The following is a 15563-nucleotide window of genomic DNA, read 5'->3' as shown; positions in this document are numbered from 1 at the left end:
GGCAATATGATAGGGGTAACCTTAAGGGACAAGGAGATAGCAGTGGGTCAAGGAACAAACGGCTTTTAAGGACATCTTAGTCGAAATCAAGAGGAAATGGACATGGACAGGGCGTGTAGCGCGTGGGCAAGATAGCCTTTGGCCATTAAGAGTAACACACTTGAGTCCAAGAGAAGGCAAACGTGCGAGGGGGAGACAGAAAATCAAGTTGGCAGATGATATTACGAAGTTTACGGGTATGACGTGGCAGCAGCAAGCACGGGAGCGGGTTGATTGGCGGAACATGGGAGAGGCCTTGGCCCCGCTGTGGGCGCAGTCAGGCTGGTGCTGCTGCTGCTGATGATGATGATGATGAAAAGAACGGTGCTTTAGTCCTATATATGCTTGATCGGAAAGATAAGTCTGAAAGCACTAAACTTATCTGTGAACATGTCCTTGCATGTGCTCTCCCGGTTGCGAGGAAACTACTGGGTACCTTCTGTTTCTTTCGTCCCAGTAGCACGTCCAACACCTCTGCCACTTTTTCTCTCTCCGGGTGAGTTTACACCAGTTTGACTCGAGACCATTTTCTGAGTATTTAGACTTTATTCTGCAGTGTTTTAGAGTACGAAAATGCAGATTTATTTGTCATTGCAGAACATGATTGGAATACGTTGAAATGCTTACAATGCAACATGTCAGTACAGGAAGGAAGAACATTCAGCTGTACAAAGTATGTCCAAATAAGTTGTCGCGACAAGTCAAAACTGAGAGAGAGAGCTATAGTGAGAACGAGAATGGAAGAGAAAAGAAAAGGTAGGATAGTTAAATAAGTCGCACATGCACTGCTACTCTACACTTAAGGAAGAAGAAGCAAGAAAAAGAGAAATAGAAATAAAGATGAATAAGAACATGCATACAAAAAAAGATTTGACTGCGCCTTCAAAAAAGGTAACACTCCTCGAAAAATTCTGAAAGAGCCCCTATCACGGCGACTGCAGACGTGAACGTCATTAGCCTTCAATCTATGCAGCGTCCCAACGTGTATCCTAAAATCTGTTCAATTTTTGCGAGATTTACACTAATTTTTATGCTGTATCTGAGATCAGCCCACTCTGCTATGACAATCGAAATATATATGTATAAAGTGGCTGAAGTAGGTTAAGGCTAATCACAACAGGCTAATCACATTCGATGTGCAGCATTGCAAGAGCCGGCGCACAATTTTAAATGCGCAGACATTTTGTGCAGGCAATGTTCGAGCGCATTGTCGTAATATTTCTTTTTATCCGTTAATATACATTTAATCGACGATTGTTTTGACCGAGAAAGACATACTTTGCGTGTTGCTATAGGCTTACTCAGTGGCAGAGCATGTACACACATTGTCATAATGAAAGCACATATCAAAAGCGCGAGCGGCGGCCTAAATTCAGTTTCTTAAAAAAATAAATTTGTTTTTCTTAAACAGAAAATATTCGATCGGAAGTACTCTTACAGTTTCGCCGCGAGAATTTGACGAGTCAAGAGAGAGCATAAGACGAGAAAGAGTTCAACAGTTGCAAACAATGTGCACGAAAAACAATGCCAAAATAAAAATACACTTTCGTAAGAACAACGGGAATGAACGCCGATTTTCGCTAAATGTGGCAAGAATGTACGCGAACAAATCAGAAATAAATTGTAGCCGCTGGGTTGACTGTGAAATCATGCGTTCACTTTGAAAAGTTGGGTCTGTTAGCACATAAAAATCTATTCAGCCGCACAAATTTGCTGAAGACGCATAAAAGAAAAGACTACATGCCCGCAAAAAAGGAAAAAAAGAAACAAAATGTGCTGAATATGAAAGCCGTCCAAACTTTCAAATTTAAACATCGCTCTGCGGATCGAATTGTGCTTTGAAAACACAAATGTTATGTAACATCATGACGGAAAGTGCTAAAAATTTTCTGCGAGATAGTTGTAGCTGTTTGTCCTTAAAGGGATTCTCGGAATCCGTGAAAGTTATTGCCCTTTCATTACATTTTTGTTTCTAGCTCACCGTAGAACATCGAGCAACGTAGACGCGGTGCTGCACTTTTAATATGATTAGCCTGCATCTGACAAAGACGGGCAACTACACAGTACGCTTATTTATAGGGGTGTGCGAATATTCGAAATTTCGAATATTTTTCGAATAGTGTTTGCTATTCGATTCGATTCGCACTGGAATTCTACTATTCGAAGCTATTCGAACATCCCAAAAACAAATACAGTCAACGTCCGACTGAAAGTGCCCTCTTCATATTTTTAATGTGCTTCACCTCATTACACTTTCGTATTGCGGCAAAGCTGCCTTTGAAGCTCCGTTACGGTCGAACTTTGCCAAGACACAGTCAACGTCCGATTGGAAGTGGTCGCTAGATTTTCAATATTCTTCACCTCATTACACTGCCGTATTGCGGCAAAGCTGCCTTTGAAGCTCCGTTACGGTCGTACTTTGCCAAGACACAGTCAACGTCCGATTAGAAGTGGTCCCTAGATTTTTAGTATGCTTCACCTCATTGCACACCAGTATTGCGGCAAAGCTGCCTTTCAAGCTTTGCTACGGTCGCAAAGGTATCGACTCAATAAAACGCTGGTTCCCACATGGAGATGAAAGATGTGGCAGAGGTGGGGGCTCAATGCTGTTTTGGACCTGAAATTTGGGCACGAAGTGCAAAAAATCGGAAGCCGAAGCTTTTTAGCATCCAAAATTTCAGTTCTTATATATTGACGTCTATGAGGCAGATTTGGAACTTCGGACTTGAAGGGAGCGCACCCTTGTCCGCCACATCAGTTGGGCTTCCACAGAAGTTGAAAGAGGAGGAGAGGCTGAGGAAATGGCATCTTTGCCTATCACGTGTAAAGTGTTGTCGGCAACACTTTGGTTGCACCAAATCATGTACATAAATACAATTCGGCCTCTACATTGCCTCATTCTTGATAAAACAACTATGAAACACCACCCCGCCAGTGCTTCATCAACCTAGCGAAAAGAAACTCTTTCATGTTGCTATCTCATAAGAATGTGCTTAGGAATCCTCTATAACTCTTTTTTTTCTGCAATTTCGCTTCGAAGTATTCGAAAAATATTCTAGAAATATTCTAGAAATATTCGAAAAATATTCGATTCGATTTTCTCTCACACTTCAATATTCGAATTCGCTTCGCACCCAAAATTTTGCTATTCGCACAGCTCTACTTATTTATGTCTTATTTTGTGGTGTTCCTTCCTCTAGATTTGCACCATTAGTTTCTACCGCATATAGCACGAAGATTTTTAACCACGGTGATGGATGGCTCTTACTCACTTAAGAAGTGATGATAGGAAGAAGCCTGGAGTTGGCAACACTTATTACTCACAGATTTCGGTGGTTGTGTCATACGTGAAAAACCTGGTGCCGGCGAGCGTACAGAAATGCTGCCCTCGAAGGTGCGTCGGTCGCATGCGTATTTGTATGCGCCGTTATCCAATAACCGATGCTGTTATGCATCGGTTATCCAATAACCAATGCATAATCCGGTTATACAGATTATCCGGTTACCAATAACCGGTTATTGCATCGGCTATCCAATGACCGATGCAATAACCGATGCGTTATCCAATAACCGATCGTGGGCCTTTCGGCGACCGGCCGTTTTCTGATATGGCAATTTGATCTTTTATCGAGATGACTTGTCATGTCCCGTTGCCACACGTCATTGTTGTCTGGATATGAACTGCGTGGCCGTCGTTGTTGCCTGTAGGAAATGAAGTGTTGAGCTGATTAGCACGTGGACGAAGGCCCAATTCGCGGCAGGGAGGAAAGAAAACAGTTAGGAGGGAGGCCTTCATAGATTACGAGAAGGCATTTGACTCGGTGGAGACATCAGCAGTCATGCAGGCACTGCGGAATCAGGGCATCGACGAAGCCTACATAAACATAATGGAAGAAATCTACAGCGGCTCTACGGCCACTATAGTCCTCCATAAAGAAAGCGAGAGAATCCCAATAAAGAAGGGCGTACGGCAGGGAGACACGATCTCTCCAATGTTATTCACCGCGTGTTTACAGGAGGTTTTCAGGGCTCTAGATGGGAAGAATTAGGGATAAGAGTTAATGGAGAGTATCTCAGTAACCTGCGATTCGCTGATGACATTGCATTGATGAGTAACGCGGGAGACGAATTACAGCTCATGATTACTGAACTGGATACGGAAAGTAGAAGAGTAGGTCTGAAAATTAATATGCATAAAACTAAAGTAATGTGGAACAATCTTGGCAGAGAACAGCGCTTTGCGATAGGTGGAGAGACACTGGAAGTTGTAAAGGAGTACGTCTACTTAGGACAGGTAGTAACCGCGGAGCCGAACCATGAGAGTGAAATAACTAGAAGAATAAGGATGGGATGGGGCTCATTCGGCAAGCATTCTCAAATCATGAATGGTAATCTACCACTATCCCTCAAGAGAAAGGTATATAACAGCTGCATCTTACCGGTACTTACCTACGGAACAGAAACCTGGAGACTTACAAAGAGGGTTCAACTTAAATTGAGGACGACGCAGCGAGCGATGGAAAGGAAAATGATAGGTGTAACCTTAAGAGACAGGAAGAGAGCAGAGTGGGTCAGGGAAAAAACGGGGGTTAAGGACATCATAGCTGAAATCAAGAAGACAAGAAGAAGAAATGGATATGGGCCGGGCACGTAGCACGTCGGCAGGATAACCGGTGGTCATTAAGGGTAACTGACTGGATTCCAAGAGATGGCAAACGCGTGAGGGGGAGACAGAAAATTAGGTGGGTAGATGAGATTAAGAAGTTTGTAGGTATAACGTGGCAGCAGAAAGCACAGGACCGGGTTGATTGGCGGAACATGGGAGACGCCTTTGCCCTGCAGTGGGCGTAGACAGGCTGATGATATATATATATATATATATATATATATATTATATATATATATATATATATATATATATATATATATATATATATATATATATATATATATATAGCCATATGATGGGCAGTTTTTATTTTATTATTTCTGTTCTTACATTTTAACGGGATAGCGTTAGTGAGCTCGTTTCGCAGAAATTCCGGTGTCGGCGTCGTTGTTTTTGAGCGAAAGATTAGCGTTGCCCGTGAGCGAAAAGTCTAGAAAGGAGCAAATAAAATAGAATCTACGGTTCGAGTGGGAATCAAGCCCAGGACTTAAGCGTGGCAAGCGGTGTTTTTGAAAAAAAAAGAAAAACAGAACACCATGTGAATGTCATGTAGTGTGAGGAATGTCCTTAACGCATGTAATATTGCCTGGCAGGAGCACATAATCGCACCATGCAGGCATATAAACATGTGAATTGAGCAACTAGTGGTTGATTTAAAGGCCCACCAATTACCAAACGCAACGGCTTAATTAATCCTCATTATCAGCAACAGCATCAGCAACGTGTGCCGCTGCGCATTTGCGCGTGTTACCTTACGGACGCGTAGTGGGTAATTCGTCAATTCGCAAAAAGGTGGTCTATGCCGTAGTGGGCAGTTTGCAACTGTACTTGCAGGTTGCATTCCATAGAATAGTTTGAAACGGCCAATTTGCACGCGCAAAGACGTTTCGTTTCTTGCGGCACGGCTCAAGTGTCCATCGAGAAGGGAAGCCTGGCAAGCGATTGAGAAGGCGATGCGATTACTCTATCGCGTTCTACTCTTGAAGGCGAAGCTCAAGCGTCCTCCAAGCTTTTTTTCTGGATTCCGTTCACATGTAGGAAACACAGAATGCTATGTGGGGCTTTCAGATCAACAAAAGTGGTATGTCTCGAAATAATTGTGTTCAAAAGGTGTTAATGGCTGTCAGACTGCGGCGGCAGCTGCTCTTTCTTCTTCCACGGTTGGGCGCGAAAAAAGAAAAAGTTTCACGCAAACAATGCGGAAAAAAGCTGTAGTGAAAACAATTGTATAGTACGCATAAACGAAAGCTTATTACACTTCTATTTCATCAGAGACAGTGTGCGACGTTAACTATGTTACTTATAGGCACAAAAACTAATAGGCTGATTGGGAAGCTGGCTCTAAAAAGGCGTTTCAAGTATAGCAATACTGTTAGTGAAAATGTATTTGGGTACATGCTGCAAAGGAAAATACACATCCTGTATATTGAGGAGCTTAGCCATATCAAGAGCTTAATGATGGACTCCTGCTGGCGACATGGTATAGGATAATGAAGAAAGGGGGAACGATACGAAGAGGAAGGGAAGGGACAGATTTTAGACACGTTGGGAGCACAGTGTAATGGAATGTCGTTATATTAACAGAAGTAGTTCATGTAGTGTGGCTGACTTCGGAGACTACACGGATCCTGGTGGCTTTCTGCTGCTGATATGTTCAAAGCCGCTGTTCTCTGATGTTGTTAACGAACCCATTTCTTTTCGCTCTCACAGTGTTATTAGCGAAATCTCGCAACTGCATCTGATAACTGCAGTTACGTCGCATGATGCATACTTTCAGCTACATCTTTCTTATACCCCCGCACGCGTACAAGGTAGTCCCGCAGGAGTCTTTTTTTTTCTTTGAAGACCAAAGCCTTAAATGCCTGATCAAACGCGAAAAGTGGCTGTCAGCGTAAGCACGAGTGATACAAAAAAAAAAGAAAGAAAAAAAGCCATCGTGCGACGATGTCACAGGTCGCCAAATTTAGTGACGTCATCATGTCATCACCATGACATCACCTAACGTGACCTCACACGAAGTCCTCACGTGACATCGTCGTTTTGTCAAACATCGGCCGATCTCGGAGGCGCTGCAAAGCCACATGAGCTGCAGAAAGCTTTCGGGAAGGGCTCAATACGATCGAATGAGAGGAAAAAGATGATGTCTTTCGCCTACGAGTCGGCTTAGGCGAATTCATAAAAGGCCGTGTGACTTCGTTTCCTCCGCTGGTTGTGTTGAAAGCGTCCAGGTTAGCGTAAGAGCCACGACTTCTAGGCCGTTTGATTACCGTGTGCTACAGCTCGTATATACTGTCCAGCGCACTCAACGGAGCCCGGTCTCTGTCCCGGAGCGCTAGCGGAAGGGACAGCAAACGTTGTTCGCTGACGAGCCCGCGAATGCTGCAAACACAGGAAGACCGAGGTTCATTACGGCCGGAAAACGAATCCCTTTGATCAGCGAGAGACGAAGCAGCGCTGCCCGCTGAAGAGCAAGATGGCATGCTCTCTCCGTTCTCTCTGCAGATGGGAAAGTGCGTAGTGTGAGGGAAAACTTTAGTCTCTCTCGAGTCCGTTCGCTGTCAGGAAGGCACTTTGTTTTCGGCAACTTTCGTGATCGCGCCACGTAAGGCGACCTCACCCTCACCTGGCCTTCACTCGATTCAAAAGAAATAATCACGGGCTGCAGAGACAGATATAAAGAGAGATAAAGTAAAAAAGAAAATGATTGAAATGTGTGCTATGTATCCCCGCAGTAACTGCGGGACGTGGGTCCATACACACATCCTGCAAGATAAACTACGGATTTTTGCGCAGCGCAGCCCCATTGAATTAACCTACTGAATACCATAATAGTGCGACCTGAAGACGAGTCTAATCGTACAACAAACAAACAAACCTGTGTTTTTCTCTTCGCTATCTACGCTTTTTGTGTGTGTGTGTGACCCTTATGTGGTCCTTGGAACACATTCTGTGAGTACATACGTTTCACTGTGTCGGGAAAGAAGTTTTGCATCTCGACGTCTTACTAAGCTTTCTGCCAATGTAGACCATGATGCACCACGATCTTTCAGAACGGGAAAGAGAAATTGCGGCAGCCGAATTGTGTTAATAGAATAATACGAGAGAAAGAGCAGATAATAGTAATGTACGGAGAATCGTGCTAATCCTTGGTAGCACCTGTCATCAGAGCGTTAGCGGAAAATGAATGACTGGCAAAGGTTCATAGGGCTGAGAAAGGGATCGAGAGAGACCTCAACTCAGAAAGGAGTTCGAAAGCAAGAGTCGACTGCCTATTCATTTCTGCTTTGCTTTCATTTAATAAGAAATACATTCGTGGTACTTCGGAATGCTTAAAGCCAGATCAGGAGTGCGGTGCTTGATGCACAAGAAAAAGAAAAGAGAATTTGAATCCTTACAATGCGGCTGGAGAGATGAAAAGAAAACACAAAACAAGAGCATGAAGTTTTGAAGCGGAACAAAACCATGAGCGAAGGCAGTAATGAAGACGGTTGGAACGTACTCGAGGATTAATGGCGGCGAAGTTCCTTGAAAAATGATGCCGTTTCTGAGCGAAATCCGAGAAAATAACATTAGGCTATGGAGAAGTTTCTTGCACGCCCCCCTGTTTCTGTTATTTCCTTTTCGGTAATATATTTACGCGGCTTTAAAGTTCCATTCAATGAACGGCTCCATGCCACATCTTGATACAAAGAGGTAAGGTACGATGGCTCTGCAGAGACTTATTGTGGAAGGTAATAAAGGAGTTGACTTAGATAGACGGTCACTGGGACTTAATGTTTGCCGCGGAAGGAAATAAAACTCCGTTGGCGGATTAATTATAGCGAGTGCGCTGAATGGGCGTTTCGCTCTTAGAAATATTTTGCTTTGGCTGCATGCTACTTTTGCCGTCTAATCAGTTGATGTCTCTTTTCTTTTTTTGGTAATTCGCGCATGGTCGTCTCCCCTTAGCGCTGGTTCTCCTCTTATGTGTAGCTTTTCGCCATAAGAATAAACGGTATAAAAAGAATTAGGCAGCAAAGCAAGCGCATATGTTGAAATTTATACGTGACGAGAATATTATTTCAAATGGGTAATTATAAACAACGTAGCTAAGTGTTGTGCGTGAACTGGCATTTTTGCCGAAGTGACATGGACTTTTTGCTGATATGAGAGAATATGCAAGTTAATATGCAGGGAATAAAATGCATTTGTTATTTTGTCGCAAGAATTTGATGTTACTTTCACCTTCCGAGTGTGAAGAAGAAGTGGGTCGTTTTTCTAAAAAAATCGAGGGTAACCTAATGTTAAACATAATGAAAACTAATATGCTTCAATATCAGTGCCCACGCAACCAAAAACAAGCAAGCAAGCAAGCAAGCAAGCAAGCAAGCAAGCAAGCAAGCAAGCAAGCAAACAAACAAACAAACAAACAAACAAACAAACAAACAAACAAACAAACAACAAACAACAAACAAACAAACAAACAAACAAACAAACAAACAAACAAACAAACAAACAAACAAACAAACAAACAAACAAACAAACAAACAAACAAACAAACAAGCAGAGAGGCAGAGAGGCAGATAAACGAACCCACAAAGGCAGCAAGGCGTACACACACGCAGAGAAATGAGAAATTGGCATTCTTTCCCACGTGTTTGTTTTGAGGGTGTAGGCTTCCTCAAATATCGAAATCATTCTAGCACAGCATATTTCCTCAATACCGTCGCCCAGGGCCAAGGTGCTTTCAGTAAAACAAGCAGTGTGCGTATAACGGCAGAAGCGAGAAAGCGCCAGGAAATGCGTCGACCGGGACGACGGCATGCGTATATATTTCATATCGCTGTTATTGTCGCACGAAAGACGCAGTGAAGGGCGAAATCGGCGGGCACCGTGTAACGTCGCGTGGCTTTCAGCAGCAGATCTGGTCCCTTATTCACAAAAATCTCCAACGCTTCAGTTGTTCGTAACAGAAAAATTTCAACCAATAAAGAGTGGCATTGCCGTAGGCGACTGGGCAATGGCAAGGTGGCCTTACGAAGGAATAGCTTCGCGAATTCGGCCCCTGCCTACGGTGCATAGCATTCTTTCAATGTGAATGCTATTTTTGCCCAGGGTATACTTTCCAGTTATAACAAAGAAGACAAAATAGCGAGGTTAGATATCTGCGCTACGTTTGCTTCAAAAGCTGCGTTGTAGCCGGAAGGTATTGCGACCGCCTCGTTATTGTAGGTGGTTCCTCGATTTGGTTAGGGCGTATTCTTTAATAGAAGACAAAATACGGATGAGAATTTTTTTAGTTTCATTGCGTTTTGCATTAGACTAAGCAGATCGACTGCTTGTGACACTTTAGCGACATTTTATTGCAAAGGTCCTAGGGCCTCATTCGTTGCCTTCGATCACCACCATATTTAACAACGTTTATCTCCCTATACGTTAACCACTGGCATTCTGCTGTTGATAGCAAACGTGCGGCTTCAAGTGCAGACTGCATGCAACAGCCACACTCCGACAGCCTTATTCTAATAATGAGCAAGCAAAATAACAAAAAAGTATCTTTTTTGCAGCGTCTCAGGTTTCTAATGTTGTGAGGTTAATAGCGTTTGCTCCGTCTGGAAGGTTAATAGGTTGTCTGCCCTTTTCTTTGCCTTGATTCACGCATGGCGTTTGGGCAGTAAAGGACACAATGGCTGCCAGTAAAATAAAACACGTCAGGACCACTCCTAATCTGTTGTTGGACATCTAGGGAAAAGATGCATCACGTCTGCACGACGCACGCGCAGCCTATGCGAGCAGCTGTCTTTTCTCGTCGCACTTACGAGACTCGAGAAATGTAGCACTTCTTATCAGCATCGTGTCTACGGCCGGCTGTCAGCACGAAGTTTTTCTGAGAAGACAACAGCTGGGCCATGTTTCCATGGGAATTCCAACAGGAGTGATAAAATGAGGTGCTTGACACCACTGCAGAGCCACGCAACTTACGACGAATTATCCAAACAATTTTAAAAAGCTAAATTGGTTAAGTTTCGTATTCCATTTTGATGATTTGGTTAGCCGCTTGAAACCGATCACAACTGCAGTGTATCTCTACTCCTGAGTTGCAGAAGTCATAGTGTGATGCGACTGTTGCAGTAGCTTGATCAATTGTCAGCCGTATTTAATCCCCGTTCGATTGTCCATTAGTAAACGAAACTGTAGGCAAGAATGAGTTTCATGCCGTTCGAAACATTTTTTATAGATCTTGGTATACGCACGCTTGCGCGTGCTAATTTTATTCACACGTTATAGTGGGAACATTTCACTTGTTGTAGCAGATGCAGGTGAGTTTCCATTTGCCTCCGCAGTATCCTCCCCGGCGGCCGATGCTCAAGCAATGCTTGTGGCAGAAGTCGCTGATAGGGCAGCCGAAACCGCGGCCTGCAAATGAGGCAGCGTCATTTGTTGAGTCACGTTGGTACGGCAGTTTCTATGTAGCCCGAGTTTTATTTTAATGCAAAGGAAAGTTTCAAAAGAGTATTGGTTGTCTCTTTCCGTCTTCCTTTCTCTGTTCTTTCCCTCCTCCCTCCCCTTGTGTAGGGTAGCCCTGCCTTTCTTTCGCTTTTTTTTTTCTCTCTCTCGTAAGGCAAAGGCCTTAGATGCCCCATCAAATGCGAAAAGTGGTCATCGGTGTTAGCGTCAACACGAGTGATACCAGCAGTCGTCTAGCGATGACGTCGCAGGTAGCAAAACATTCTGACGTCACGTGATGACGCCATAACATGACATTGTCGCTTGGTCAAAGGTGGGCCGATCCCGGAGGCACTGCAAACACCACGTGAGGTGCAGAAAGCTTCTAATGCCTCTGATCCCGGAGGCAGTTCAAAAGCACGTTTGATACAGAAAGCTTTCGGTGGAGGGAGGGGGGATTAATACAATTCACTGAGAAGAAGAAGATGGCTTTCGCCTTCTTAGGCAAATGTATAAGGGACCGTGCGACTTTTCTGCCTTGGTTTTCAGCCGGGACATTATTCAGGAAGGCTGACGGCATCTTTACATTTTAGTGCGGTATGTGGTAGCACTGGGCGCTCAGCGCGACTATTATTCCCAGCTATGAGCTGCTCTGAATGCATCGGTCTTCTGAAATGAAGTCTCGGAGTCGCGATGTGTGTATCTTCATTCGTGCCGAACGTGTCGATATTGTCGCGAGCTTTCGTTTCGACGCTTGTTTGATTGAAGCTGAGATTGAAACTGGGGAGACGGTAAACGTGCATAGAATACATGCCGGATAACACGGAAAGTTCTGTTGTCACATAGCCCAGGTATTAGTTGCACAGTGTGGGGTACACACCACAGTTTTTGAAACACGGCGCCACATAATGACAGGCCTGTGCTTTTAAGAGCGGAGCTCTAAAAGCTTTTCGTTGCGCCGGGTAGAGCGAACTGAAATTATCGCCATCATGGACCGGTACGCGCTCGCTCCGTCCTCTTCAACTTCTGCTTCGCTCCCACAACACGCGCGCTGATTTGTCCGGCGTAGAATACGATAACTATGATGGGTGAGTCTGTTACCTGACTAAAAACCCAGTAACATCACGTGACAACCAGTCACGGGACTGAAATCATGTAACAACTAGTCACGCGTCTAAAAACCACGTAACATCACGTAATAACTGGTCACGGGACTAAAATCGCGTAACATCACGTAATAACTAGTCACGGAACTAAAAATCACGTAACATCACATCTAGCGACGCGACTAAAAATCACATAACAACACTCACATGACTAAAAATCACGTAACATCACGTAACTACTCGCGTGACTAAAAATCGCCTAACATTTAGTCACGGGTCTAAAATCACGCCACAGCGCGTGGTAGCTAGCCACGTGACATGTTCACACCATTAACCACGTAACAGCTAGTCATGTGACTAAATCACAACGTGATGTAACAGGTAGTTTCATGACATGTCTAGCCAAGTCTAGTCATATTTAGCACTACTAACAAAAACCTAGCACGTCTAGCAAAAGCTTGGCATTACTAGCAAAGGTTACCTAAGTTGAACACTTGCTCCGCCGGTGGTTCCAGCCTTGCGCCGCTAGTGTAAGCTGCGCACTTTTTTATAATTCGAAAACGCTGCTTGCCGAACAGACGGGAACGAAGCATCCTTAATATACACTGCATGATTTATGTAGCCTATACTTGAACACACAGTGCTAATGTTCCTGTCCTCGTATAGTCCAGTATAACCTGAAGGAATTTCGAAATTTTCTATTGTAATCACTCAGGGTATGTAGCTGGGGTAGGTCGAGTGCACGTTCAGAAGCCGGCAGTGGAGAAGCGAGAGCCGACTCTGACGAATCGATTCTGCTGAATCTCACGTTGAGTCACAGTTTCCCCGAGATGCCAAGGCGGGAAAAGTCGCTTCTGGCAAAATAAATTGCCCCGAATATGTTTTTAATCCCCGACTTCTCACTGAACTCCGAAGCTGGTAATTCATATAAATGTATACGTTGCGATATACTTACGGACTCGAAGATGCGCCTCTGCATTGTCGTCTTCAACTGCGGAAGTCATGGCCAGCATGGCTGCATGCATAACACGCACGTTTTGTTAGTTAACTGAATAATAATAATCTTGCTTATTGGACGTAAGATGTTTGAAATTTACAGGAGCCAGCCAAGTAAAACGACGATTAAATGTAATGTTAATGTACTCAGCCCTCCAGTCAGCATACCTTTTGACACGCGACACTAACACGCCAAATAAATGTAATTGTGCGCGGGATATCGAGAGACGTTATCGCTGCCTCACTGTTCTTGCGAAACTGCATTGGTTGATGCGGGGAAGTGTTTTCCCATTACACTGGGATATGGTGACTAACTAGGATGACACTCTGGTGGTGCAGTGAGATATAAATGTAAGTGCGTTATGTCAAGGAAGGATGAAATACTATACAAGCGGCAAATTTTGCTCGATGTATGGTTCATGTTGTTGTGCAGGCCACAATCTAGAAATGTTATGCAAGTTGGCGGTAATAACATAGCATGCGTTCGGTGCTGCTGTTCAGTTGATGTTGGCGCCTTTGCACGGTGCCGGCTACTCCTTTTAACAAAATTTAGATATAACGCGTCTAGTATATAGGGCGCCTCACCAGCCAGCAGTCCAAGCAGAAACACGAGGGAGAAGTACTTCATTTTAGAAGTCACGTTTACACTGGTACCTGCAGAAGAATATGGTAAATATATATGTAACGGTAAAAATCATAGTGCACGTGTTTTGTGGCGAAGCTCTCTATATCGCTAGGAGTTGGAAAAATGGAGCAGTCGGTGAGTGCTCAGAAACTGTAATGAAGAAGGAATGCTAGCATACGCTACCGAGAACGGTCTCCACGCTCACGCTTGTTTTCCAAGTTTTTGTCAGCATATATAGGGATGATAACCGCCGCAGCGTGAATCGATACATATAAAATCCTTTGGGTGTTCCTAATACTCTTTAATATAACGTCACTGAATCAAAGCTTGAAGCACGCAACTCTTAAATGTGGTGTTAAGGCAAATCAAAAGCTGTAACAAAAGACACTTCGATAGCTCCCAGCTCGTGATAAACACCGGGGCCGTGCGTTTCAGCTTCACCGGTTAACCACCTGTATGGAGTTCTTGGGCGGCTACTTTTTCTTGTTCCCTGCAAATTTCGATAAAGTTTTCTGGAGAGCCTGATTCAGAGACGCGCCCATTTGCCAAAAGAACAACAGTGCTCGATTCTTCTGAGCCTCGAAACAAATGGCATTTCTAAATATCCAAACAAGGATAGTATAAAAAAAGAATTAAGGCAGCTTCGCAGTAGTGGGGCTAAGCCAAGCCTGAAGGAAGTGCGAAGCTGGGCAGCCTCCTCTGTTTTTCTTTGGTTTTCTCTTTCTTTCTTCCTCTCTTTCCTTCGTGCTCTCTTTTTCCGTTTTTTCTGTCCTTTTTTTCCTCTCTTTCTATTTATTTCAATTTTTCTTCCTATTTTTTCCTTTTCTCTCTTTCTATTTTTCGTTTGCTTAATCTTTATTTCTATTTTTATACGTGGTTTTGCCAGCGTTACGCCAAGCCACATGAGACGACGACAGCATGCGACAGCCCGGGCCTCTAAACTGCCCCGAACTCGAATAGAACATATTGTCGCGGTGCAACGCGAACAAACGAGAAGGACAACTTGCGACAGAGAAGCAGCGTGTTCAAATCAGCTGAACAGAAAAACGTCTTCCTCGTCTTTCACTCCGAAACCTACTGTCCCACTAGCCGGAGTCTGTGAAACTTCGCCATCGTCATCGTCGTTTATGTTTATACACGTGTCACTTGCCTCTCCTTAACAGAGCGTCGCCCCGATGCTAAACCAGAACCACCGTTTTATGGAAGTGCACAGTCAGTCGGTGACACACGGTTTCATGCGTACCACATGCACAAGTTCTGGCCGGTGCTCGCGACGCCTTGTGCAATATTTATGTAGCACAGGATAACGAAAACTGTGTCGCGAACGAACTGAGCACATGCTTGCAAGAGCAGGGACAGCCCGATGGGCACTTACCAGCGGAGGCTGAAGCTCGTAGGAGGAGGTAACAGGCCTTGGCAACCATTTCCTTTTAAACAGTCCCCTATCATTTGGGGATGGGAACGTGTCCACATGCGGAAGCATCGATTAACCAATCAGCGGGACGGAAGGTTACGCTGTCATTGAAGACACCTGCAGTCGAGATAAGAACCCAAGATACGCCACGCGAGGTCCTGCTCTACTGGCGTGGATTGTCGGAGAGTATTTTCATGGTTGATTTCGGCCAGGAGGTCATTGATTGCATGGAGGACAAAGCACCTGCCGAACTGAAGTGTTCTAGCCGCCCATTTCGCACACCTGATG

General features: G+C 44.3%; 1 protein-coding gene across 1 annotated transcript; it reads right to left on the bottom strand.

The window, feature by feature from the left end:
• Nucleotides 1-10894: 10894 nt before the first annotated feature.
• LOC119385086 (defensin-like) lies at nucleotides 10895-15300 on the bottom strand. Its single transcript, XM_049414362.1, has 4 exons — nucleotides 15237-15300; nucleotides 13822-13890; nucleotides 13196-13255; nucleotides 10895-11104 (listed from the first exon to the last, which is right to left on the bottom strand). Exons 1-4 carry the CDS (start codon nucleotides 15283-15285, stop codon nucleotides 10986-10988), a joined length of 297 nt encoding a protein of 98 aa, XP_049270319.1. The 5' UTR covers nucleotides 15286-15300; the 3' UTR covers nucleotides 10895-10985.
• Nucleotides 15301-15563: the final 263 nt, after the last annotated feature.

This window comes from Rhipicephalus sanguineus, chromosome 3 (assembly GCF_013339695.2).
Source record: "Rhipicephalus sanguineus isolate Rsan-2018 chromosome 3, BIME_Rsan_1.4, whole genome shotgun sequence".
NCBI classification, from domain to species: domain Eukaryota; kingdom Metazoa; phylum Arthropoda; class Arachnida; order Ixodida; family Ixodidae; genus Rhipicephalus; species Rhipicephalus sanguineus.
Note: the sequence above shows the minus strand (reverse complement) of the source record. Positions and strands in the feature narration are given on the sequence as shown.